Genomic DNA, 26,841 nt, shown 5'->3' on the forward strand with positions numbered 1-26,841 from the left:
ATGAGGAGGTGGACGGGGAGGGGCGGGGGGGAAGGGAGGAGAGACGCTGACGACCCTATAGCACATTCTACTCCGTGAACATGAGCCATCATGGGTGATGAGAATGAACTGTTCCCAGAAGGATGAAGAAAAGACCTAGGGAAGTGTCTCCCTCGGGTGCGTCCTGGTCTGTTCCTTCCCCGCATCCTTGACCTGACCTCTGGTGCCCCAGGTCCACCTGGCCCCGGGATCCAGCGCCACCCAGTGAGGCGGGAGGCGCGGGGTGGGGTGGGGGTGGGGGGGAGCGCGGGCGGGGGAGGGGCGCCGCGACAGCCGAGCAGGGCTTTGGGGAACCTTGCGAGAGGAAGTGGCTTCCGACTTCTCCGCGCGCAGGGCGAGCGGCAGGAAAGGCGCGGGCAGGGGGAGGAGGTGTCGAGATGGCGCTCCGCGCGCGGGGCGGAGGGGACGAAACCGCAGATGCCGAGTGAGCCGGCGAGCGCGGCGCGCGAGGCGGGCGCCCACGTCCCACCCCGGAGCTTGCAGCGCCGGCGGCGCGCGGGGAAGCGCGCAGGTTACGCCGCAGCCCCAGCCGCTCGGGCCCGGGCTGAGAGCCCAGGCGGCCGGCGCCGGGTGCGCCTGGCCCCGTGACCGCCCACCCGCCGGCGGGGCTGGGAGCTCGCGCCCCGCGGGGCCCGGGGCGGGGAACCCCCCCCCCCCCCCGACCCCAACCCCAACCTCGGCCGCCGCGTGAGCCCGGCCGGTCACACGCGCCCGCTGCCTCGCGGGGCTCCGGGATAGATGACGGTGGACAGCAGCATGAGTAGTGGGTACTGCAGCCTGGAGGAGGAACTGGAGGATTGCTTCTTCACTGCCAAGACCACCTTCTTCAGAAATGTGCAGACCAAACAAACTCCAAAGGTAAACCTAATGATCGAATGCAAGAGCCGTTCACGGGGGGCGGGGGGGGGGCGGGGGGAATAACCTCGGGTCTGGAAGGGAAACCTGCATCCTGGCCGACAGGCAAAGCCATGCGTTACCCCTGCCGGTGGCCAGTTGCCCTGGGGACCCTCGTGAACTTGTCTGCTGAGCCGACCTAGGGTTGGATCTGGAGCCCTTCGGGGACCACCAGAAAGCACTGTTCTCTTTTTACTGCCCTTTTCAGTATTTCCTGTCCCTGGACCTTTTCAAAATGGCTCTCTATGACTTGGGGACAGCGCCTGGCTCAGGGTCTGGCAGCCTGCTTACCTGTGCCTGGGGAGGGTGACAGGGCAACTCCTTTTTTTTTTTTTTTTCATTTAACCCCCCAAACCTGAGCTTTGAAGCTCTAGATGGAAAGTGGATGGCACCCGGTAGGATAAACATTCATAGGTTGAAACTTCCGTATTGTGGGTAGCCAGGAACCATCTTAAAACACAGTTTTAGCAACTTTGCAGAAGTGCGTCAAGTTTGTAGAAGCAAACTATAATTTCTCTTCTACGTCATTGTCCTACGACTGTTTTAACTTACTGGCTTGCTTGGGGTAACCTCAAGGGCGGGTGTATGTGTTTCCTAGTGGGGTCCTAGTGCTTCTTGAAGCAACTCTGGACACCCAGCATGCCTGAGGCCCCTGGCCACACCCTCCCAGTTGCCACAGATCACTTATCTGCCACATACTTGGTGGGAGTGGTGGCAGAGCTCTGTTTATTTGTTATGTTATTTAGATGAGAGGGATCCAAGCCAAGCCTTTGGAGAGGTTACCTAAAAGAGACTGTTTGTAGACAGAAGTGAGCTGTTAAATTGCACAGGTGTGTGCAGGCTCATCATTAATTTAGCAGTCTTACATGGATAGATTCACGAAAAACTTCCCCAGGCCTGACTCTGGGGCCTCCTTTGTGAATAATTCATCTTGCCTGTAGGTCCTGCATTTGCTGGGTTCTGACATCACACAAATGTACTGGACCTTTCAATTGTGAGAGGATACCCAAGAACCAAAGGAAAGGTTTTGATTTTAATGTTCGAAGGAATCAACTAAAACAGGCCCCTGGAACCAGCACCTGCTTTCTGGGGCACCCCTTTATGAGGCTGGAGAGCAGGGATGTTTCTGGAGGGCTGGGGGCGGGAGCAGGTAGAGCTGTAGATAGGGCTCATGCAGAACAGCGTGGTTGCAGACGGGAGGTGTCCTGCTCTCTCTTTAGGGTTCTTGCCTCATTGTGTGGACTGCCCCCCAGCCCCCACCCCGAAGGTACTCTAGCCGTCTAGGGTCTTTAAGACCGGTGGCTCTCAACCTTAGCCACACACTGGGGAGCTTTAGAAAATGTGGGTACCTGCCCACAACTGGAGAGTCTGACTTAATTGGCTTGGGGTACAGCCTGGGCATCAGGATTTTGAAAAGCTCCCCAGGTAACTCTGATATGCAACTGAGGTACAACCATTGCTCGAGCGAGTTTTGCTGCTGCCTGGGAAGGAAATGGTTCCTGTTTTTAAAACAAAGTTTAGCTGCTGTGCTTACTGCCAGCCAGGCTGTAAGCCCTTGGTCCCAGAAGGTGGGCTTTTTGCATGATTGGGTGGAGGAAGAGGCACTGCAAAGCTGAGGTTTCTTTTACTTGACAAATGAAGGAGGTAGCCGTTTCTGGTATTTCTTGGGAGAGATAGAAATACCATACACGGAAATATGCTGGGATGGGGTTGGGGGTGGTGGGTGACTTGGTCGTTGGCTCAAACAGCCTCCTGTCCTCCTCCCTGCCTCCCAACACTCCTTCCTAGCATCAGTCCTGAAAATACTTTGGTTTGGCGCCCACATCAGCTCTTTCTTTACTCTGTCTAGTTCTTAAATACATTCCCTATCATGACGCCTCTGCATATCTCCCTGCCTCATTTTGCCCAAGCACAGAAGCCCTCGGGGGGGCAGGAGTCCCTTCTAAGAAACTCCTGGGTGAGCCCCGGACAGGGTGATAAGGAGAAGTGCTTCCAAAAGGAAGGGGTTGTAGGCACCCCCACCCCCTAGCCTCGCCTCTGCCGAGCCACTGTATGAGATCTCTGACCCAAGGGCAGGGCTCCTCAGCCTGGACTTGCCTTCAGTGCAGTCCCCTCCGGGGAGGTACAGGGCACCCTCTGCCTGGCAGCGAGACCTGAGGTGGCCCCGCCGGCTGAAAAGGGAGCCGTCTGTCAAGGGGCGTGTGACTGACTCAGCAACTGAGGAAGCTTCATCCAAATGTTTCCTTCTTTCAGCCTTCGAAGTGTTGTTCTGCCTTTAATCACATTTTCAGCTCTGTCTTCAACCTGCTTCTTGGAAAGAGGTTTCAAAGAGATCTGTCAAATCACGACCTCATTCTAACCCCCAACGATGATGCTTTTTTCCTGACTCAGAGATCGCCTCTGAGCGCCTGAGGGGATTCCTCTTTCCTGTCTCCATGGAAAGTGTTTGTGTGTTTCCCGGTGGCCGATGGCCGAGAGACTAGGGCCCCCATTCAGGCAAGGTAAAGACAGCGGCTATAAATAGCCTTGTCAGAACAACCTGTATCTGCTGCTGGCCCGAGCCTGGCTGGGACCAAGCCATGGGGAAGCCTCGCTGCTGTTCCTGGTGCCACCACCTGGGAGTTGTCACTAGCCCAGCCTCCAAGGAGTCCCTGTCTCCAGCCCCTTTGGTGGGAGATTGGGGAGTGAGAAAAGCCTCCCCTTTCACAGAAAGGAGGCACCTGAAGGTAGACTGCAGCAGAGAAAGGGGACCGAGCCCTGGGCTCTTGCAGAAAATGGCAGCTGCCTGGGGAGCTGTGCCTCTGAGAGACATGGCCACTGGGCAGCTTCAGGAGGTGAGGCCGTGCTGTCCAGGGACTGTCCCCCTTGCCTGAGCACAGTTAGGTTGCATTTCCTTGGGTTTTCTGTGTCCAAATGAGGCTCCTGGAGGCTTCAGGGAGCACCCACCTGTGTGCCTGGCAAGGTGCACCCTGCCACCCCAGTCTACCATTCTGCAGCCTAGAGGGGTGGGGGCCTGTCCAAGGTCATGCAGCAAGTTTTTGTTGGACCCAGGGTTAGAACCTACATCTCTTGCCTCCTGACCCTGAGATTTTTCTGCATTAGTCCTACAAAAGGCAGCATGTGACAGTGCAGGGCCGGTGACGGTGAAGGCAGGCCCTCTGGCCGTCCCTGCCATCTGCTTCTTCATTCCTGTCTGGGGTCTGACCCTGGAAGTGGGGCCGGCTTCCACCCGCCAGGTTTCCAAATGCCCACAGGTGGCGGCAGTTTAGGGTTTGGCCTCTGAGCTCTCCTTGCGTGTTCAGCAGGCTCCAGGACCCAAGGACACTGGGGCCACCCCATACATCGGGGTGGCTGCTCCGAAAACACACGGAGCCTACTTCTTGCAGAGTGTCAGAACTGAAAGGGATCCATCTGGTGTGGTGCCCCACTTTACAGATGGAGAAACTGAGGCCCAGAGGGATGGGAGGACTTCACGAGGCCACATGTGTGACCAGGTGGGGCCAGGACTAACACCCTTCTTGGACTCCTTGTCAGGTGCTATGCTTCATCCTCTTCACTCAGTGAATGAGCCAGGACAGTGTTGGGTCCTTGTCCTCTCAGAGCCTCCTACAAAATGGAAAGACCCAAACAACCTTAGGCTCCATCCCATAAGGCACACTAGCCAAGGGGACATTGACTGTGCATTGAACTGGCAGGGAGTTCCCTGCCATCAGTTCCAAGATCTTGCAACTTTAATCATGTACAAGTTCTTTTTGGTGTCTATCCTAAAATCCTGCTTGTTGTGTGTTTTCTTTGTGGCTATGGAGAGCAGAGGGTTGACTCTGTCGATGGTTAAATGTCCTGAAGCCCACGTGGGACACACTCCCATCCTCCTCCACTTGCACCCTCAGGTTTTCTCTGGTCTGGGTTGACATCACTGATCCTTAAAACATTCAAGGCAGATGCACAGAGGAAGGGGCTCACAGAGGTCGGAGTAGAAGCCCCTCTGGTTCTGTTCCTGCATTCGGTCTCATCTCCTCACACCTCCTCTCCTCCGTCACCGCCTTCCTGGACGGGGCCTCTGTGGCACTCTGGGGACGTCAGCCAACCCTAATGACCAGTCAGGGAAATACCCATCGCTCTGCCAGCAGCAGACACAGCCCCTGCCCCTGCCCTTCTTGGCATAAGAGAAAAGAATACTAAAAATCAATGTGTTCCAAATGTGAGCAATAGAAATAAAAATAAGAATCTTCAGAACCATCGTTTTAGGTGCTATCTCAGAAGCCTGCACAGACCAAGGCGAACCTCAAAAGATGTTTCATGCCGGCCCAGCCCCAGGATAGCCCTCCTTTTAGTCCGTAGGCTGTATCCCCCTGCCGTGGAGTTCTTTGCCATTTGCCTTCTCTGGTCCTTCCCAGCGTTGCTTTTCTCCGTGAAGATGGAAAGCCTTCTAAGACCACAAGTCACATCCCCTTCAGCTGCAATGCAGCACCAAGCACTGGTTTCAGAAGCAGAGTTCTGTCCAAGTGCTGGTTAGGTTTAGTTGCTGTGTCTTCTCTCCGGCATCCTGTATCATCAGGAGAGACTAAAGGTTCTAACGGCCCCTGTTTTTCAGTCATGGAACACAAGAGCAGTTTATTCCCGCCCCGCCCCCTCCCCCTCCCCCCACTTTAAGTCAAGTTGCATTGGCAGGTGGGGGCTCAGGACAACACATGGCAGATTTTTGTGGGCCAGGCCCGGAAATGGTGTGTTTCTTACACCCACACGCCATTGGCCAGAACTCAGTCACATGGCCGCACCTGACCACGAGGGAGGTTGGGAAATGAAGTACAGCTGTGAGCCCAGGTGGCAGAGGAAGAGGCTGTGGTGAGCATTCAGCTGTCTCTGCACGCACCCTTCCTCCCACCTTCTCTGCGCAACCGCCTTTGGAAGTTCTGCTCATGCTTTCTTGGGGACGGGCCATAGCTGTCTCTCCAGTCTTGTACTTCTCCTTCATCTGTCACCACGGATATGCCGTTCCCGGGATGAGCTCCTGTCTCCCCCTGCTACTCTGGCAGCTCCTTGAGGACAGATGCTTCTCCTTACTCAGCGCTTCTCCAGTCCTCTGCAGCATCGGAAGCCCCCAGTGCTGCTCCCAGGTGGCCCAGCCCCCTGCCTCGGAGCGCCCTTTGGATCACGTTTGAAAGTGGAGATTCGGGGGCCCCACCTCAGACTTACTGGGCCATGAATCTTTGGAAGTAGGACCACCCTCAAACCTGCCTTCCTCCGGGTGATGAGCCTATTGATTGAAGTCTAGGAACCACCTATTTAGGAAATATTTAGTCACTTCAGTTGAAATACGAGACGGCATGTATCACAGAGTCCAGAGAGGTTCTTAGGCTGGAAATTGAAGCCAGAAGGTACAAGGATCTGTCCCTGGCCACACAGCTAAGTAGCGACAGAACCGAGGCCTCGGGGCCCCTGGGGCCCCATTGTTCTCCCTACGCCAAACAAGGCTGCTGGAGTGGCAGCCTTTTGCCGTCGTGACCGGCACGTGCTGTAGTGGAAACAGCACAGACCCGTGAGCCAAGTCCTGGCTTGTCATCCCCGCTGCATCTCGTAACTGAGGAGCTGTGGCCAAGTCTCTTCATCCCTCCAGGCTGGGACCTTCATTGTCCTTCCCACAACAGCACCTGTGGGAGGAGCATGTCCTCATTTTCTTCCCCAAGAGTCCCTTGCCTCTTTGCACGGGAGCAGACCCTTCTCACCACCTTCTCATGGAGTTTAGGTATTGACGACCAAGCTCTAAGTTGTAAGGGCTTCCCCGGCGTGGGGGCAGGAAGAGGGCCTACATGACTGACCCCGGAGGTCCCTCCTCTACGACTACTTGGGACTCAAGACATCCTCACCTCTGTGTCCAGATGCCTCCCCTCCAGCCCACCCTTCCTTCTTCACAAGTTGAGACCATTTACTCTGCCTCAGCTGGCTTTTCCCTGTAGAGCAATTCCAGTTACAATTTGGGGCACCTGCCACATCCATCCATCCAGGCAGTTAAGGAGAAAGGAAGAAAGATTACACACTAGAATCAAATTCCAGCTCTTAGTTCACAATGTCAGGTTGGACTCCAGATCCAGCTTCCAGCCCATGAGCTTGGAAGGGTGGCCCCACTGGGCTCAGGCTGGGTGCCCAGGAGCCTGGGTTCCCTTCTGTCTTCCGCTCTCGACTCATCAGGTAACCCACACCTGTGTACTTTCTGGCTTTAGGATCCTTCTGTATGAAGGACCCAGGCCTGTCCTCATTAAGGGCCTTGGTTTCCTCTTCAGTCTACCTGTAAAAGAAAGTGGGGACCCAGGCCTGGCCTGGCATATATTCCCTGAGGAAAGAGGACAGGATAACTTTGCCAAGAATCAGGAGCATTGAATTTCAGGGCCAGGAGGACAAAGGGAGCTGTAGGGACAGAAAACTCTGGATCACTGGGCCTGTGGCTTCTGTCCGCGGTGCTGTCCTCTCTTCTCTTCTCCCGCTCCACCCCAGCTTAGCTTAGCTTAACACTCTCCAGCCTATGTCCCCCATCTATCTCTCTTCCTGAGTCTAGAACCAAATATTCTGTAGACTTTTGGAGGGCTCCCATGCCCTTGGACAGCTAAAATTTAATATATCCGGAAACAACGCATAGTTCTGTCCATAACTGATTTCTCTTGGTATCTCTGCCTCACCCTCACAGTCACCTACCTTTGAAACCCCGGCGTCTCCCCCTCCTCCCTTTTGTCCACTCCGTCACTGTGGGTTCTGCCTCCAGTGCTGCAGATGCCAAACCTCTCCTTTCTGTCCCCTGCCCTGTGTTGGGTGACCATCACCTCTCACCTGTATACTCCTGGAAGTCACCCAACTGCTTTCCGTCCCGTTTCTTCCCCTTTTGTACACCCTGCTTACGACTGCCAGGGGCATATCATCTGGTATCACGAAGCCTTCCGAGTCTCCTCCTTGCTTCCAGAGTGAAGCCCACACTTGGCTCCTGTTCTTTATATAGCCTCCCAAACCCTGCAATACCTGCCCTCTGTCAAACCATTGTGTTTTTAACTTTCAGCACTGAGCACCAGGGGTGAGGAGGACAAGGACAGATAAAACTCAGTCTCTACACTTATAGACCGATGTTGTGCAACAGACCCTAGTTCCTCCCCTCCTCATCCATGAAGTGTCTGGATGGGTGGGGGCCGCTGGGCAGAGGGACAGCCAGGTGGAAGACACTCTGCACGTGACACATGACTTTCATTAGGATGTGGCAGCCACTCCCGGGACCGGGAGCTGGAGGGGCCGGCTCCCGGGATCAAGGGGTTTGGGCATGAATAGCCTAGGAGGTGGTGAAGGCAGGCTGGCAGCAGACTGGCAGTGATGGGGCTGTGGCAGCCGCTGGGAGGGGCGCGGGAGATTACCTTGACCTCTGAAAGGTGTATACTCCCCGAGCTGGAGCAGACTGCCAGGAGTCATTGCAGCCATTCCCCTGTTTCCAAGCAGGCCTGCAGGGAATCCAGCACAGGCAGGGGAGGGGAAGCTGTACTCGTTCCCGCCATCCTCCTCCAATTCATTTTTCAACCCTTCCTTGCCCGAGGTGCCATACAACGCGATTCCAGCTGCTTGGATCCCTGCTCCACGGGGCACTGTGAGTGTAGGGAGGGCAGCAGCCCAGTGCCAACTGGTCCTGACAGACCACACAGGCAGAATTTCAGTTGTTGTCAAGCTGAAAGATTGGCACCTTCAATGAGGTCGTATGTGAAAGAGGGCTAGCCAAGGGGGAGGCCCCCACCCCTCATTCGTCCCACTCCAAGACACGTGCTCTTCCCACTACACACTTGGCGCTTTGGGTGAGAGTCGAGTTTGAAAAGCTCCAAATGAGCTCCAGTCACCCATCTCAAACTCTGTTGACACCCCGTAGGAAGCGGGGGTTCTCATTCAGCTAGTTCCCTGAAATCCAGGTCAATTCTTTCTGCTCTGGTCTTGGGAAATCTGGCTCACCATACTCCGCTATCACCATTGCATCAACCTCCAGTTCGTGAGCCCCTCAGTGTCCTTCTCATCGCCTGGCGGTCCCCCAGTGTGAAGAGTGGTGTAGAATGGTCCCCCGCACTGTGATGTGGATGACAGGCAGGAGCCGGGTCTGCAGGGCTCTGACCTTGCAGTGGGGAATGTGAGGCAGGTCTCCACTGGCTGGAACACGAGGCGAGGTGGTAGGTGGGGCTAATCTCTACATTCACGCACGCAGGGGAGGTGTGGGTTCGTGAGGAGAATGTGGAAGCTGGTGGGTCTAGGGTGTCTAGAGATCATTTCTCATTGTGCCCACTTCTCTGTGCTCCCCAAACACCAGCATATCTTTTCTATCCCTCCTTTTGATGGGCTGTAATTTTCTGGACAAAGGACCACATCTTGGTCATCATTGTGTCCTCGGCACGTGGTAGGTGCTTGATGCACATTTGGTAAGGAAGGGTGGGCTTGGATCTTCCTTCTAAATAAGAGAGCCCGAAGAGGCAGCAGGGGCTCCCCGGAGGGCCCATGCGCAAACGCTTTAGGGCACAGTATGTGAAAGCTGATCTCCCAGACTGTTTTCAAGGGAAGCTTGCTCAGATTCTGGATATGGAATCGATGGATTTTTCCAGTAACTGTGAAAAGAAAAATCTCACTGAGTGAGCAGAAAATGCAAGGACAACTTTCCAAACATAGAGCGGCCTCTCCAACCCATCTGTGATTGCTCAGCTGTTTGCCCTGGAGGATGAGGGCAGGCAGGGCTGGGTCACTAAGCAACCGGGCCCTGGCACCTGCTGGCAGGAGTTGGTGTGGTCCTTCCTCATGTGGGGCCTGGGAGGGGGAGGGTTGGCGCCCAGGGGCCCATGTGAGGAGGCGGGAGAGCCTTCTGTGATGGGTTTCTTCTCTCTGCCTTTCAGCTGTGGAGAGAGGCAGGTTCAGGGGAAAGAACCAGCATACTTTTCATTTAATTTCCCAGTTTAATTCTAAGCAAGTGGAGACCTTGGTTTGGTAGTCCTGGTAGTTCGAGTATCCTCTGTTGGCTCAGGTGATGTGGGCAGGTGAATCAGTGCTGGGCCTGGGAACCCAAGCCACAAGCCTTCACTGTGTGTGACCTCAGGAAGCAGGCTCACCGCTCAAGTCCTTACTTTCTCCTTCTGTACAATGGGTGACTTGGCCCTCCAGTGAAGAATAAGCGCTAAAGGAGGGCCCAACTTTTGGTTGTGGGACCCCAAGGAGAACTCCCCAGCTTGGGATAATAAAAGACATGGAGATGGGTGATGAATTCTGACATGGGGATGTGGGGTTCATGACTGGGGTGCACGGAGGTATAAAGACCAGGAGGGGGTCTCCTGGCAAATGGCTAGAATGTATAACAGCGACAGTGAATTATTGGGCCCCGATGTGGTGGCAGGTGCTTTCCGTGCGCAGGCTCAGTTGATCCTCGCAACAACCATCTGTGCTTTCCATCTGACAGTGGGGAAACTGAGGTACCAAAGGGGTCATGCAGTACTAAGGGGCAGATCCAGGATTCAGGCCCAAGTCTAATGCCAGAACTCCTAGCCCCTAAGCTCTGCCGCTTCTCCTAAAGCTCTTTCCAGAATTTTCCTACTTGAAGCCCCAGCAGTGAGGCCCAAAGGTGCCTACCGATGCAACCCCGTGTCGGCAGCACCCATCTTGGAGCTTCTGAGGATGGTGCTCTTTGCCCGGCCATTCAGGAGGGGGAGGAAACCGAACATCCCTGTCCCCGAGGCTGCGTGACACAGTGAGAGGACACACACTTGAGAAGACTTAGAGTCACTTAATAATCACCTAAGACACGTTTCGGTATCACAGATTAGTCCCCAACATCGATGTGGGGTGGGGTTAGCCAGGCGGGCAGCACAGTGACAAGAGGACACGTGTGGGCTGGTGAAGAGGCCCCAGCACCCAGCACCAGCCGGCTTGCCAAGCTGAGGGCATAGGTGGGGTCTCCAGTTAGAGGAAGCCGAGAGGGACTGCCCTCCTTCCCTCGGGCCAGTGCACACTGGTGTCCTGGGACGCCAGTGCACACTGGTGTCCTGGAGTCCCCAGCCACCCCACCCCTTGTAGTAAGGGTGGGCCATGCAGGCGTGCTGGGCGCTGGGCACTGGCTCCCACGTGCCGCTCTCCACCTCTGAATTATCCGAATCTTTGACGGCATCGAATGCCCTGTAGTTGAAGGAGCTCCAGCGAGCTGGAGCCCGGACGTAGCAGGAGACGGTGCCCCTGCAGCCAGGGCGCCCACGTCCTGTGCGCCCCAGGAGAGGGCCTGCAATTACAACACACGAGCCGGGCTCCTAAAGCCACCCCCCGCCCCCCGGCATGGCCCGTGATTCTGCTGGCTTTGACTCTGTGCTCTCAGAGCCCATGGGATGGTCCACGGAGCTGAGGAGCCCTTTTTCAGAGTGTTCTTGTGCAGGGAGGTCCCCTGTGTGAGAGAAAGGAAGCAGTTTGGAGGTGGCCGTGGATGGCTCTGAAGGCGAGTCAATACCCAGCTCCCAGCTTGATGACTTCAGGAGTATACCATGACTCTGGGGCCTGCAGAAGAAAGAAGACACAGAAACACAGACGTGTTTCCCCAAATCTTCCTCTTGCTGACACATCCACTTCCCTAGGGGTGTATAAAGTTGGAAAGCCGGACATGGCCCCTTGACCGTGGCCAGCCATGATGGGTTGGAGGGAGAGCATCTGAGGCAGGCTGGGGAGTCCCCGCTACTTGGGTCACCCGACAACTCCGGCTGCTTCAGAATGGGGGTGCTTGGGCCTTTTCGTCCCGAGACTCCTTCAGATCTCTAAACCCAGGCTTCTGTGTGCCTGAGCGCCTCTCTAGAGAGCCACCTGGGAAGCTCTACGACCCTCCCCTCGCTGCAGAGCTCCTCTGTTTGGATCAGCCCTAGTGTCCTGCCCTTTGTTAGTGCACGCAGGAGAGTGGCCTGTGGCCAGGAAGAGAGCCTGGCCCCTGGAGGATGATGGGGCCTACGTGCTTGGAAGTGGGATCGACTCCTCACTTGCTTGGAATATAGAAAGTAAGGGATGCTCCCAACTATATGGGAACCAGATGAAATAGGCCGGTTACAAGGCCTCCAGGCTCCTCTGCCCTGGGAATCCTTTTTTTTTTTTTTTAATTGTGATAAAATATATGCTACGTAAAATTTACCATCTTAACCATTTTTATGTGTGCCGTTCCGTGGCATGAGGCACATTCACAATGTTGTACAGCCACCACCACCGTCCATCTCCAGAACTTTCCATCTTCTCCGGCTGAAACTCTGTCCCCAGTAGACGGAAGCCCCCCCGTTTGCCTCCCCCCAGCGCCCCTGGCAGCCGCCATTCTGCGTTCCATCTCTGTAGATCTGACCGCTCTGGGAACCTCACGTAACTAGAATCATACAGTATTTGTCTTTATGTGACTGGCTTATTTCGCTGAGCATAATGTCTTCAGGGTTCATCCACGTTGCAGCATGTGCCAGAATTTCCTTCTTTTTTACGGATGAATAACATTGCATTGGATGTCTACAGCACATTTTGTTCATCTACCCGTGTGTACATCGGTGGGCGGCTTCTGCCTTTTGGTTAGTGTGAATAGTGCCGCTGTGAACATGAGTGTCCAAACACCTGTTTAAGTTTTATTCTCATCTCTTTCAGGTGTATGCCCAAAAGTGGCTTTGCTGGATAATATGATTCTTAGTGTTTAATTTTTTGAGGAATTGCCATGCTGTTTCCCAGGCGGCTTCAGCATTTTGTATTCCCACCAGCAATGCACAGGCTTCTGATTTCTCCACAATCTTGCCAACGCTTTGTATGTTCTGTGTTTTTGAAAATGGCCATCCTAAAATGAGCGTGAGATGGCATCTCGTTGTGGTTTTGATTTGCATTTCCCTAATGATTAGTGATGTTGATACATCTTTTCATGTTCTTACTGGCCATTTGTATATCTTTGGAGAATGCCTATTCAAGTCTTTTGTCCATTTTTTTTTAATTGTCTTTTTTCTATGTTGTTGTTGGCTTGTTGGGGTTCTTTATATGTCCTGGGTAGTGGTCCTTTGTCAGACATATGATAAGTGGAATCTTGTTTAAATTGCTTCTGAAAGATCAGGGTCCAGCCTTCAGAGAGACCGGAGTCTGGGACAGGGTAGTGAGACCCACTCAGTCCCTACCCACCATCATCCCTGATTCACTGCTTAGTGCTCTGGATCACCCCTGTCTCACTCCACAGCTCTCTGCTTCTGGGTGGTCTGGGAATGCAGGGATGGAAAAGGTACAGTCGCTGGCTTTGGAGCCAAACTAAGGAAGCAGGGAGACGAAAAGGAGGCTGACCTAGGTGAGGCTGGGTGAGGGGACAAGGACCTAGATGGAAATCCAGTGAGGAAAACTAACCTGGAGAAAGACCTTCTCTTGCCCTGGGAACCCCAAAGGCATGAGAAAATGCCCCAAGGGAAAACTCCTGTGGCCGTTGAAGTAGAATGGGTGTCACCCCCTTCTGCCTGGATTCACACTTGAGACCTCTGAGCTGAAAAGGGGGCTTCAGGAAGGCCCACGGCAGGGGAGAGTAGAGATGGAAGGGGTTTGCATCATCTACGGGGTCTCCTCTGATTCCCAGTTATTGTCTCACAAGTCAGTAGAGCCTTATGCAATTCTGGAACCTTTGAATCTTCCCGTATTTGTTTGGGGATTTGTGTGCATGTGTGTGTGCACATGTGTGTGCGTGCACATGTGTGTCTTATTACTTCTTTGTGTTTTATTCAGTTGATTAGGCAAATGTTTAATGAGCCCCTCCTGTCTGCCAGGCACTGTCCGGGGAGCTACATCAGTGAACAGAGCAGTCCCTGTCCTCAGGGAGCTTGCCTTCTGTTATCAAGCTGCAGGGATGTGGGCTGATTGGCAGAGGCAGCCAGGCCACTGTGTCCAGGCCACGGCCAGGCAGGGGTGGCCAGGCAGGGGTGTGGGGGGACTGTCAGGAAGACCTCTAGGGCAGAGTACACGTGCAGCGTTCCAGAGGGCAGAAGAGCAAATAGTGTCCCTGGGGCCCACAGTGGCGAGGAAAAGAGAGGGAGGGAGTCCATCTAGGCCTGCGAGGGGTCCCTGGGACTAGGGTAACCAAATATGCTGGTTTGCCCGGGACTGTCCTGATTATAGCACTGAAGGTCCTGTGTCCCAAGAAAACTCTCAGTTCCAGGTCACCCTACCTGGGACTCCGGCGTTGAAAGCACTGCTGACTTATTCACGAGACACGGTGGCCTATGGTGCCAGAGGGACCCGCGATACTTTAAGGGCCCACAAAAGTGTTTTGATTTCTTTTAAAATCAGGAGGAAGAAATCCTTTGTTTTCTATATAATAATAATATATTTTTCTTGATATCAGTGCTATCAAAAAATAAAATTTCCTATCTTTGTTTTTTTTAATGGTGGAAGAGGGGCCCATAGCACTGAAGACAAAAGTGCTTAGGACACACAGAGTCACAACCTGGCTTTGGCTGAAGGGCCTGTCAGGAGATCAAGGTTAAGGCAAGAGGACTCCCACATTGAGTCAGCCCCACCGCCCAACCTTTCCTCTGCCCTGCCAGACCGATGACCGCTGCCGCTGACGACGGTTACGATGATGGTTCGCTAGCTGCTGTTTCTCGAGTGCTTACTCTATGCGTGCATTGTGCTAAGCGCTTCCAGATGTGCAATCTCATTTCATCCCCGCGACAAGTGTGTAGAGAAGGCCTCGTTACCTGCGTTTCTCAGACGGAAATCCGAGTCTCAGGGACGCCGACTTGCCCACGTGCACAGACAACTGAGGGCACGCCAGTCGTGCAGGGCGGTGTGGTCTGGCGGTGAGGAGCAGGGGCTCTGGGTAATAACACACCGCCCTCACTGAGTTATGGCAAAGATGAAATGAGACTGTGACTGCGAAACCCTGTTGGCGATTTTTGCTATTATAACGAGGCGCCGCAGGGCTTGAACCCAGGTCACTGCGGCTCCAAGGCCCACGGGGAGCTGATGTTCTCTGGTCCTGACTCACCCCAGAGGACCCGCCCCTGCTTGTAGACTGAGATGGCCACCTCAGTGAGGGGCACTGTGCGCGGGCTCCAGGACACGCCGGCCGCCCGGGGAGCCCGCTGGCATGGCCTTCATCACGTGCGCACACGCGGAGCTGATCTGGCTGCCCAGAAGCGCCGAGGCTCTGCGCGGATGGCGCCTGCTGTCTGGTGTTCACGGTGCGCGCATCTCTGTCTTCCCTCCACGGATAGCCTGTGCGCTCCCCAGGACGGGGGCCATGGCCGGCCACTTTCATGTCCCAAGGTGCCTTTCACACTCCCCACCCCATGGGCAACTCAATCAGTTACTGTTGACTGACTGTCTGCGTTGACCATCTGCTCTACAGTTTTGTCTTTGGGGACTTCAGTCTCTTTCCAGTTTCTCATGTCCCACCCCCTTTTTATTTCCTGCTCCTCTACCTCCCCCGCCCTCCCCAGAGCAGCTCAAATTCTGCATGGCTCTGCTTGTAGGGATTGGCTCTGTGATGAAGCCCGCCCCTTCCTTCCTATGATGGGAATAACCTACTGGAGAACACAGTTCAGGAGTTTCCAGTCCTTTTACTTCTGGGACATTGGACAGCTCCATGGAAGGATCTGGGGGAATCAACCCCTTCACTGCCCAGGGTGAGGCTGGGACAATCATTCCAGAACACGGACCATCTGCGACCTGAAAGGGGGCCCTGTGGTGAGACCCTGTGGGGCTTCCTCTTTCCCATCTGGTTGAGGCCGTCACCAAGGGACCAATGAGCCTTGAATGTGGTCTGGGCTTTGGGCAGGGCGTTCCCAGCCCAGGCAGAGGGGTGTCTGCCCCTTTCCTCTGAGGTTCCTATTCAGGACAGGCTTAACAGAAACATCAGGTGTGTGGGGCCCGTGCGGCTGTTGGGCAGCAGGGTAGGTGCGAGGTGTCCACAGATGTCCTTCTCATGCAGGAAGGCCTCGCCGAGGCTCTCCCCTCTCCCGACATAGGCCTGGGGTTGGTTTCCAAGGGGCGAGAGAGTGGCTGCTGGCAGATTTGCTAAGAGCTGAGAAAGAGGAAGTGTGGCAAAGACTCACGGTGAATGGCTTCCGGGATAGTTTTTGTTTTGTTTCCTTGGGTTGTGTGAGTTAGGAAGGTGTAAAGCTACTTGAGTTTGGCTCACACGCTGACTTACAGACGAGTAGAGAAAGCAAGTGGCCAGTGGTGAGACAAGTAAGGCTGTAGAGGTGAGACGCGTTCTCATACCGTCTTACCACAGTCATTACCACTGCATTTCGGGCAAGCCCAGCCGTCCTCCGAGGGGCCCCCACCCCCACCCCCAGCTCTCTGAAATAGAAGAGGAAGCAGTGACGAAAGAAGCCACCCTCCGATGTAAACTCGTAGAGCTGCAATGGGGTCTCACTTCGTGATTTCACAGATGAGGAAACTGAGGCCCCAAGAGGGGAAGTGACTTGCCGGAGGCCGTCGGTCATGACGGTATTGCACTGGTTCCTACCAGGAAGCCGTAAAGAGCCGAGCCACGGGGCTGGCCAGCCAGCCGAAGCCCGCGGCCCTTGCGGCCCTGCCTTGGCATCAGCCTCTCGGGGTGCCGGTCAGCGGGACATGTCCTGGGCCTGACTGCAGCCCGTGGCGGGGCCCTGGGCCGGGCACCACCCAGTCTACTCCACCCTCTCCTTGCCTCCTCCTCGGAGGTCACCGCGGAGCTCTGCGGAGCCTTGCAAGGGGTAGGACAGAAGCACCATCATCAGACATCAGGTCTGTCTCCCTCCAGGGAGCATCTAATTGGGAAGATGGGATTAACACATGTGAAATAATAATTAAACAATAAAAGGCAGCATATAATTAGATCCAAATGCAGCCGCACAGGCTGTGAAGACACCTCCATGGTCCTCGCAGCAGTGGATTTGTCAGCCAGCAGCTGCAGAGGCCCGTGGCATGTGGTAATTTGCAGCTTGGCGACGGCAGGAATCTGAGGCTTCGGGGCCACGGGGCTGGGGTTTGGGAGTCAGTCCCCGAGCCAGTGCGCGAGCCCTGCTGCCCACGGGCATCCCTTCCTCAGCCAGCCCGTTGCCTCCTCATGGGAGACAGAAAGACAGTAAGCACAACTCCAGTGAAGCGATGAAGCCTTTGCCCACTTGCACAACATGTCCATTAAGTGAGAGTGAGGACCAGGGGTGTGAGGAAACACAGGAAGTCCATGGCTGTCGGCAAGAGTATCATTCAGAAGAAAGGCAGCATCCGGTACAAACCTGTATATGCCTTCCTCCAATTGGGAATGAAAATGTCGGAGATCTCCTATGGTAGGAGAGTGGAGAGTGAGGACACCGCCATGGGCGATGGCACCAGGGGAGATGGGAGCTTTGTATTCTAAGCAGGAGGAACCGCCCAATGGTGTAGAGCAGAGGTGAGCAAACTACTGCTCATGCACCGGATGCCATAAATAAAGTTTTATTGAAACATAGCCATGCTTGTCCTGCGGCTGCTTTGTGCTACGGTGGCAGAGTTAAGTAGTTACAACAAAGACTGTATGGCCAGCAAAACCTACAGTATTTACTACCTGGCCCTCTGCAGAAAAAGTTTGCCAGCCACCAGAGCCAACAAACTCTATGGCATGGTGGTCAAGCCTGATTAAGTGCTCAAGGAAAATGAGAAATGAGACTGGCTCATAGGGGTAGGACTTTGTAAGCCTGGGATGACCGTAACCATATGTGCGTTTGGATGGGTTTGATAATTTCCAAAACGGTTTTTGCACCCATTATCTCATTTGGTCTTGCCTTGGCATGAATCCTATCAGCCAATAAAGGATTTGTATTTCAAATTGACAGATAAAGCTGAGGCTTAAGGAGGTTATCGGATTTCCTCAAGATCACTTAGTTAGTAATGGGGGTCAGAACCCAAATGCATGCTTCTGTCCATCCTGCAGGTATTTCCTCAGCCTCTACTTGTTCCGAGCCGCATCTAGGCTCTGGGATGCCGTGATGGATAAGACAGGTATGGGTGCTTCTCTTACGGAACTCAGTCTACACTGAAATCCAAGGCTCATTGCTCTGTAATTCCCAGGGAGAAATAAGATCTTTCCCCCTACTCCTCGTAGGCAATAAGGAGCCATTGAAGGTTCTTGAGCAAGTACCCATTATCCATTTCATGCTTGGTGCCGCTGGGCACAGAGAATAAATAGAAGCATGGTGTAGGTCATTAAGAAAATTCACTCTAGCTGAGAAGACAACTCAAGATAGAGAGATAGTCTACTTGGAGGTTGATACAAGTAGATGAGTATTGAAGTGCCAGATGGAATAGTGCTAGCTTTAGGTGTGGGTTCGCTTTAACCTTGCTGGTGCTCGGTTTCCTCATCTGTGAAATGGGCATTCCCATGCATTTGTGGGGAGGACGAAGTGAACTAACACATGCCAAGTGATCAGAGTGCTGCCTGCCATACGTAGCTGGTAAATAAATAAAATAAGGGATGGTCATCATCACCATCATTCAAGGCAGGAGTGGTCAGAGAGGCCGGGGCAGGTTGAAGGACCTCAGGGGGGCAGATGGGAGCGATACGACGAAAACATCATGAAGGGAGAAGAGGCTGAGGAGTTTAACAAGAGGGAGAGTGAAATGTTTGGCAAAAATGAAGTTTGTGTGACTCGGGTCAAGAAAAAAAATGGCATGAAGGTAGCTGATGTATCAGAATGTATCTGATTCTCCTCAGCTCACTGCTCACCCTGGGGCCCCCTTGCTGCTGGGGCTTGGACAGGCTGCCCCGTGTCCACTTGGGGATACTAGAAGCCACAGGACTCACTCAGAGCCTCTTCTTCCCCAGTGACCAAAATCAAGACATGTGTCATTGATTAGAACACAGTTAGAGGCACCTGGGTTGCTCAGTCGGTTAGGTGTCCGACTCTTGATTTTGGCTCAGGTCACGATCTCATGGTTCCTGAGTTCAAGCCCCAGGTGGGGCTTTGTGCCGACAGCACGAGGCCTGCTTGGGATTCTCTCTCTGCCCCTCCCCCGCTCATGCTCTCTTTGTCTCTCTCAAAATAAATAAATTAAAAAAAAACTTTAATAAAAAAAGAATGCAGAGTTAACCAATGTTTGGGCTTCTTTTTTTTTTTTTTTAAGTTTTATTTTTTTACTTATTTTTGAGAGAGACAGAGACAGAGAGAGAGAGAAAGCATGGGAGGGGGCAGAGAGAGAGAGGGAGAGAGAGAGAATCCCAAGCAGGCTGTGCACTGTCAGCACGGAACCTGATGGGGGGGCTTGAACTCATGAACCACAAGGTCATGACCTGAGCCGAAATCAAGAGTCAGACCCTTAACCAACTGAGCCACCCACGCACCCCTGGGTTTCTTCTTAAAGTAAAATTCAACTTCAGGTAAATCTGCTCTGAGACAGGCCCCAGACCACAGGGATGGTCCTCTTAACTTTGATGTTAAGGATAATATTTTCTAATGTTTATTTATTTTTGAGAGAGAGAGAGAGGGACAGAGAGAGCGGGAGACACAGAATCCAAAGCAGGCTCCAGGCTCTGAGCTGTCAGCGCAGAGCTCACCATGGGGCTTGAACTCACGAAACTGTGAGATCACGACCTGAGCCGAAACCAAGAGTCCGACGCTCAACCGACTGAGCCACCCAGGTGCCCCGTGATATTTTAATAGAAACGTTTGAGGATCACTCTCTCGGGGGAGCATTTCTGTTCTGACCCCTAGCAGCTAGCCTCTTCACGTGGCTGTACCCTAATAAACTTAAGCCCTGAGAGGCAACGCAGCCCCTTCCATAGCTTAGGATGTGGGAGCACAAACCTATTTTTCACCAGTGTCTTGGATGTGCCAGCTGCATCGGGAACAGCTAAACCATCTGCCACCGATGCCAGCGGCTTAATCAGAGCGGATGAATTCCGTGCCAGATGCACCGAGACGTGTAAACCCCCTACGAGGGACACCTCGCAGGCCGATGCCGGTATTCGTTCAATCAGAGTGAGTTCCCGTTCTGTCTCCATCTTGGGCTAACCTAGGAGACAAAACGCTAGCTGCGTAGTTTCTAGCTTTGTACCCGTGAACGGAAACAAATCTTTCACTTTGAGGACTCGAAAATCTGGCAGGTGAATAGAAATTGAGGTCTTTGCCTTACCCTCTGAAGATTACTGTATTATTGACCTTGTTCACAGAGAAGATACTTCCTTTTAGGTAAACCTCCGGGCAGTGAATATCTGTAGGTGGCCAAGTGTTAATTCTGCTGCTGGATGGCGACCCTTAGGATCTGAAATGGGCCGCGAGGGGTCTATACCAGTTCTTCTCAAACATTGCTGAACATCAGAATTACCTCTGCCCAGGCTGGACCCCAGGCTGGACCCTCTGCCCAGGCTGGACCCCCGGCCATAAATCAGAATCTCCAGGATGGAGCCCAGTGTTTTTAGAGATCCCCTAGATGATTCCGTGTGTAGCCGAATTTAAGAACCATGGGCCTAGGGGCACCTGGGTGTGGCTCCGTCGGTTGAGCATCTGACTCCTGATTTTGGCTCAGGTCATGATCTCATGGTTTGTGGGTTCGGACCCCACATCAGGCTCTGGGCTGACAGTGCAGGGCCTGCTTGGGATTCTCTCCGTCTCTCTCTGCCCCCTCCCTTGCTTGCACTCTCTCTCTCTCTCAAAATAAATAAATAAACATTAAAAAAATTGAAAAAAAAAAAAAAAGGAAGAAAGAACCACTGGCCTCGCTTCTGTATCATCCCTGGGAAGGAAGGGATTAGTGAGCTCCCGTGGCTGTGGCTGGCTGGCTCGCTGGCTGGCCTGCTTTGGCAGGTGCTTCATCCAGTCCATGGGTCAGATCTCGTCTGGCAGATGCAGTCTGGGCGGCAGGCATAGCGGCCCCAGGTGCTGACACACCAGGCTGGGGGACTCCACGTGTTGGCCACACAGGGTTCCTGGCACTTCCGACGGGGCGGGGAGACCAGGATGCCTGTCTTTTGCATCAGTCCTGGAAGGGGTGACCTCGGCTGCTTGCGTCACTTCCCCAGGTTTGTGGCGGGAAAGGGGGTGGATAGATGGGTTATCTGCTGAAGGAAAGGGGAACAGGAAGAAGAAGAAACCTTTAGTCACAGTAGCTCTGCCTCTTGCTGTGTACAGACCCAAGCCCGGAACAATCGGCTTTTGCAAGCTGTGACACAGCTGCCTTTTCTGACAGGGAAATGGCTGTAGCCAGTTGGAAGCTATGTGAGGAGATCTTTCAGGAGCTTCGAGAGTTTCCTTTCCATCATTTAACTTTTTTTTTTTTTTTTTTGTAGACAAGTTTGAGAAAGCTGTGAACTCCTGAGGAGGGGACAGCCTGCGTGCTTCATGGCTGGAAAGGGGGGAGCACATGGTAGTAACCAGATGACTGGTCTTTCTGGCCGGAAGCTCCCAGGGCTGAGCCTCCACCAGGCACACGTGGCCCCATAGGGATGAGCCCCGCTGTGGGGAGGGTTGGGAGGGTTTCTGGGGCAGTGTGTGTCTCCGGGAACTAACTGTGGGAATGGAGGAGGAATCAGGAGCTCCGTTTGAGGAGCTGGGTTAATGACTTGACAGTGAATGAAGAAGACACTCTGTGAGGCTCGTATCACCTGCTACTTACCTCAAGCAAACAGGAGATGCCCTGGCCTGTGCTCCCCCTTGGGTGGTCTTCGATGGGCTCAAGGTCCAGTTCAAGAGCCTGAGTGGCCACGTAGGAAAAGGGTGGGTCCTGCCTCCTGGCAGCTACATCCCACTTGCGGGATGAGAAGTCCCTCCTTGACGTCTTTGCAGGTGACGCAGTGCCCGTGGGTCCTGATGCTTCTGGGGCCTGGCCCACTGACCAGATACACCTTGGATGAATGTTTCACAGGTCCCATAGTTTATAGGCCTCGGTTTAACAGCTGCACACCCCAGCCTGAAGGGGTGGAATTTCAGCGGGCATTATGGGAGTGGCAGAAGCTGCCTAGAGTGGCCAGGTGGTGAATCGAGAAGAACATGGGCTGCAGATTTAGATGGGCTCTGCTCTCCAGGCCCTACTCAGCTGCTTACTAGCAGTGGGACCACAGATCTGTTCCTTAACCTCTCTAAGCCTCAGTTTTATAATCTGTAAAATGGGAGTAGTGTAGGTGGTAGGTGAGAGAAGGTATGTGAAAGCACGTAGCACAATGCTGTTATTTTCAGGACCCCTGAGGAAGAGTACAGTGGGGAGCAGACAAGCCAAGGGAAGATGCTGCGATGGAAAAGGGGTGTGGGCTTATCTCCATGCAGAGGGGCGGGGGTGGGCGCCACACCAGCTCACCACAGCAGCCACAGAACATGTTATCGGCCCGGGGAGGGGGGTGGGAAAGCCGGAGGAGGAGGAAGTGAGGGCATCCTGCTGGGTGTGCCCAATCTCCATGGACAGCTTGCTGGAGGGAGGACAGCCAGGGCGGGCTCTGTTGGGGGCGCCCATTGTGTTCAACTGGGTGGTGTTGCCGTGACAGGGTGGGTGTGAAGTTCCCCGACCAAACCACACCCCTGAAGGGTGGCGTCAGGGAGGCAGCCAGGAGAACACAGACGCTCCGCCTCTCTGGGCCTGTTTCCTCATTTGCCAAAGGAGAATCCTGATCCGCGTTGAGTCTGCTAGATTTCTAAAATCAGGCGAGTTCTGGGTGGGTTTTTCCCAAACCATGGCTCCTGCACTCCGGGCCACACACAGGCAGCATGGGGACAAGATTGAGAAGCTGGGCGGCAGGGAGGTTGGGAGAAATGCAGGGAAATAACGAGGGACGGAGTTGCCGAGACCCCAGAATTCACCCCTGAGCCCCCTCCACAGCGTGAAGGACACTGACCCCCAGCTTCTTCTCCAGTTTTGTTCTTCCCTTACCCTTCCCTAGGGGGAGAGGGCACCAGAGGAGCCCTTGGGAAGGACTCAACAGAACGGCCCGGGAATTTCCTCTCAGTTCTGCATATATGGACAGGGCTCTAGGCAACTTACTGAACTCCTTAGTCCTGGTTGTCTCACTTGTAAAATGTAGGTAATAAACTCCATCTCACAGAGTTCTGGTTCATGAGGATGAAGAGACCGTGCATGCCAAGTTCTCACCGCAGAGGGGGTGCTGAGAACATGTTGGTTGTCCCCATGCTCCAGGAGAGGAGGCTGGTTCTTTCAGTTATTGTAGAAGGACAGCCCCCTGTCCCTTTCTGGTTCACTCATTTGTTTGACAAATATATACAGTTCCCCCCTGAGCAACGTCAGGGTTGGGGGCGCTAACCCCCCTGCACAATAAAAAATCTGAGTATAACTTTTGACATCCCCAAACCTTCACCACTGATAGCCTACTGTTGACCGGAAACCTTACCACTAACATGAACAGTCGATTAACTCAGTTTTGTATGTTATGTGTATTATACACTGCATTCTTACAATAAAGTGAGCTAGAGAAAAGAAAATGTTATGAAGAAAATCATAAGGGAGAGAAAATACATTTACAGCACTGGACTGTATTTATCAAAAAAGAATTGATGTATAAGTGGATCCATGCAGTTCAAACCTGTATTGTTCAAGGATCAGCTGAACTGAATTATGTGCAAAATTCTGTGGCTGGTGATGTGGGGCCTGAACTGATGCTCACGTGCCCTTGGTCCCCTGGGTCTGGGTGAATTACTGTCTTTCCCATCAGCATACGCTGGGACTGTGTGTACATTCCTTTCTCTCCAGCTCTATTGTTACTTCCTTGAGGAGATGGACCCCGGCTTGCATTTCTCTGCGTCTCCCTTAGCATCTAAAGGCTATGTTTTCCATAGCAACCCTCTGGGAGCCAATGCTGCTCTGCTGGTTCACCAGATTTGTGGTCGGTGCCCATGTGCTGGGCATGTTCATATTAGTCTCACAGCAAGCCTGAAGGGTAGTTATTGTTCCCATTTCACAGGTGAGGAGACTGAGGTTTAGAGCTATTTCCCCAGGGCCGGCCCGGCTAGGCAGTGGCACCGCTGGAATTTGACCTCTGATTGTTCTCATCGTGAGCCCATGGAATTAGTTTTTACCCCGTGGGGCTGGTGCTCCCTATGCTTGGTCAGGGAGGCCTTTGGGAGGGTGTGGTCCTACCCTTTCTCATCCACTGTGTGCCCACTCTCACTTCTGTGTTCCAGAATGTCTGTAAACCCCCGGAGGAGACGCAGCGCCCGCCCACACTGCAGGAGATCAAACAGAAGATTGACAGCTACAATACCCGGGAGAAGAACTGCCTGGGCATGAAGCTGGTGCGTCGGGCCCGCCCCCATCCACGACCCCGGCCACGCCCCCGGTCACTTGGGCTCCCCTGCTACCCCTCTAGGTTCTGGGGCGGCCCTTCTGAGGCCCCTCCCCTTTCCCCAGGCCTGGGGGCTTGTGCAAGGCTGAGAACCCAGGCGGTCAGGGACCCACCCCCGGGGCTGCAGGGAAGAATGGGCTTTAGAATAAGATCCAAATCCGTCTCTGACTCTTCCCACTTTTCGCTTTGGGAACCTGCTTAACGTCCCTGAGCTTCAGTGTGAAAGAGATATTGGTGCCCACTTGTCGAAGCTGTCCTGAGATTTAAGTAATACAGAGTGACCTGGTACTGCTCCGCCCTCAGGAAGGCCTCACAAGGGCGGTTCGCAGCTCCTCGTCCTCTCCCTCTTGGTTGTTGCACCGTTACAGCCTGCGTCTCAGGAGGCTTCCTTGGACTGTGCAGCGCTCTGAGCAGGGAGGCACCGACTCTGTGCCAAGGCTAGCGAAGGCCATCTTCAGTGGGAAGGGAAGGGGAGGAGAAGGTAGAAGAACGCTGCCCCCTGCTGGAGGCTGGTAGCAACTGGCTCTGGGGGCTTCGGCCAGAGGGAACGCTAGAAAATCCAGTCTCTGGTGGACCTGGGCGTTAAGTCTTGCAGGCTGCTGGTTTGGAAAGAAATACAGGAGGAAATCCAGTGGGCTGGTTCTCCAGGGGCCTCTTTACAGAGCCTTCCTGCTCCTCCCTGGTTTGGAGGGGCAAACTAGAGAGGACGCTCCAGACCCTGCCTCCCAGGAGTGGGGACTCACCAAAGGCAGGGGATTGGGACAGGGAGCCTGAGCCCCCAGAGCGAAAGCCACGGCAGCTCCTCGTGTCCCCCCTGGTTGCTGGATACTGCGTGCCTTCTCTTGGCCCGATGCAGGGCTGGCAGGGGGACAGTGTCTCTGCCCTCCAGCACCTTCAGGTCAGCAGAGATGGGAAGGAACTCGGGGAGACAGGTGGGGGGCTGACTGGGATAGCACTGTTATTAGGAAAGGCCTCTGCAACCACCCCGCCCCCTGCCCCCGATCCAGGGCAGTGGCCCAGAGTGGCAGCTAGGATCATGCAAGTCAGACCGGAGCTGACCCATAGGGCACCCCCCACCTTCTTCCTCAGAGTGAAGATGGCACCTACACGGGTTTCATCAAAGTGCATTTGAAACTTCGGCGGCCAGTGACCGTGCCTGCGGGGATCCGGCCCCAGTCCATCTACGATGCCATCAAGGAAGTGAACCTGGCGGCCACCACGGACAAGCGGACGTCCTTCTATCTTCCTCTGGATGCCATTAAGCAGCTGCACATCAGCAGCACCACCACGGTCAGTGAGGTCATCCAGGGGCTGCTCAAGAAGTTCATGGTTGTGGACAATCCCCAGAAGTTTGCACTTTTTAAGCGGATACACAAGGACGGGCAAGGTATGAGAGAGCAAGCTCCCGGCCAGAAACCACCTCTCCCACTGAACCCCTGCCAGACTTGGGTGGGAGGACTGGGCTTCCTCTGGGCACTGCACTCCAGTCACGTGGAAGGGCCACACAGGCACTCTGGGCAGAGAGCTGGACGGGGAGCACGCGCCTGCTCTCGGTGCCCCTCACTTTATATGTGACTTCAGGAAACCCACACCCTGGGCTCCCACTTCCTGATCTGTGGAATGGGAGAGCACCCGCCTGCCACTGCTAATCTTTTGGGAGGTGATGCAAGTGGAAACAAGTTTCCAACTCTCAGCAGACACCAAAAATAAAAGGTCACTCCCTATGTCTTCTCATCAGGTTCATTTCATTAGGTTGGAAGGTTGGCTACTTCCAGTTATAACCACCCTGCGTCTTATTTCCGGGTCTGTCCTCCTCCCCACCTCCGATGAGCCCCTAACTCCCTCTCTTGGTTTGCAGTGCTCTTCCAGAAACTCTCTATCGCTGATTGCCCCCTGTACCTGCGCTTGCTGGCTGGACCTGACAATGACGTCCTCAGCTTTGTGCTCAAGGAGAATGAAACTGGAGAGGTGGAGGTAGGTCTGGGCCCCTTTGCTGGTTGCACAAACCCAGCCCTCAGGGCACACTGAATGGGGCACCCTCGTGGGCGTCATCCTCCCTACCCAGCATAGCTGGGGGCCCTGTGGAGGCAGCTGGGAAAATGGGCTGAGAAAGAGCCGGGGTAAGTGCTGGGCCAAGGAGGTTCAGTGTCCAAAGCCAGGATTGTAAGCATCCTGGGGGATGCAAGTCAGCGCCTGTGTCTGGCAAGGTCTGTGGAAAGAAAGGATTTCGTGGGCTTTATTTCTGAACACCCAGGGTGGAGGGGCACTGGGAAGCTCCTCTGTCCGGGCCCAGGTTGGTTTTGCTCCAGGATGGCCTGAGGCCCAGCAAGCTCCATGCCACACACACTGAGCCGTGGGTCTCTTCCTGGCTCTTAAAAACGGACCTCCTTCCTCAAAGGGGAGTTCATCACAGTGCAGTGTGGCGGCACGAACTAGGGTGAAATCAGGCTGGCGCCCTGCGCGGCCTGGGATACTTGGGAGTTGGAGTCACGGAGGAGTGGCCGAGGGCGGGGGAGCATCCTCGGCGTTTGGCACACTGTGTTCGGTGGAGGCCTAGGGTTAGGGGTCACCGTGGCGATTCGGGGCATCTAGGCAGGTGTTAGGGCTCTGTCCCCTCTCCCTGCTTCAGTCAGGCAGCTGGG

General features: G+C 54.2%; 1 protein-coding gene across 3 annotated transcripts in view; it reads left to right on the plus strand.

Annotated features, from left to right (window-relative positions):
* RASSF5 (Ras association domain family member 5) overlaps positions 1 to 26,841 on the plus strand; it is a 71,692-nt gene that overhangs the window by 36,867 nt on the left and 7,984 nt on the right. For 2 of the 3 annotated variants that reach the window (XM_045049300.1, XM_003999428.6), the window contains exons 3-5: positions 24,039 to 24,149; positions 25,289 to 25,586; positions 26,058 to 26,173. In XM_045049300.1, coding sequence (XP_044905235.1) covers positions 24,039 to 24,149; positions 25,289 to 25,586; positions 26,058 to 26,173 — 525 coding nt within the window. Of the gene's footprint in view, positions 1 to 337; positions 898 to 24,038; positions 24,150 to 25,288; positions 25,587 to 26,057; positions 26,174 to 26,841 lie in introns of those variants that run through there. The other variant, XM_011291080.3, reaches the window with a different exon arrangement.

This window comes from Felis catus, chromosome F1, assembly GCF_018350175.1.
Source record: "Felis catus isolate Fca126 chromosome F1, F.catus_Fca126_mat1.0, whole genome shotgun sequence".
NCBI lineage: Eukaryota > Metazoa > Chordata > Mammalia > Carnivora > Felidae > Felis > Felis catus.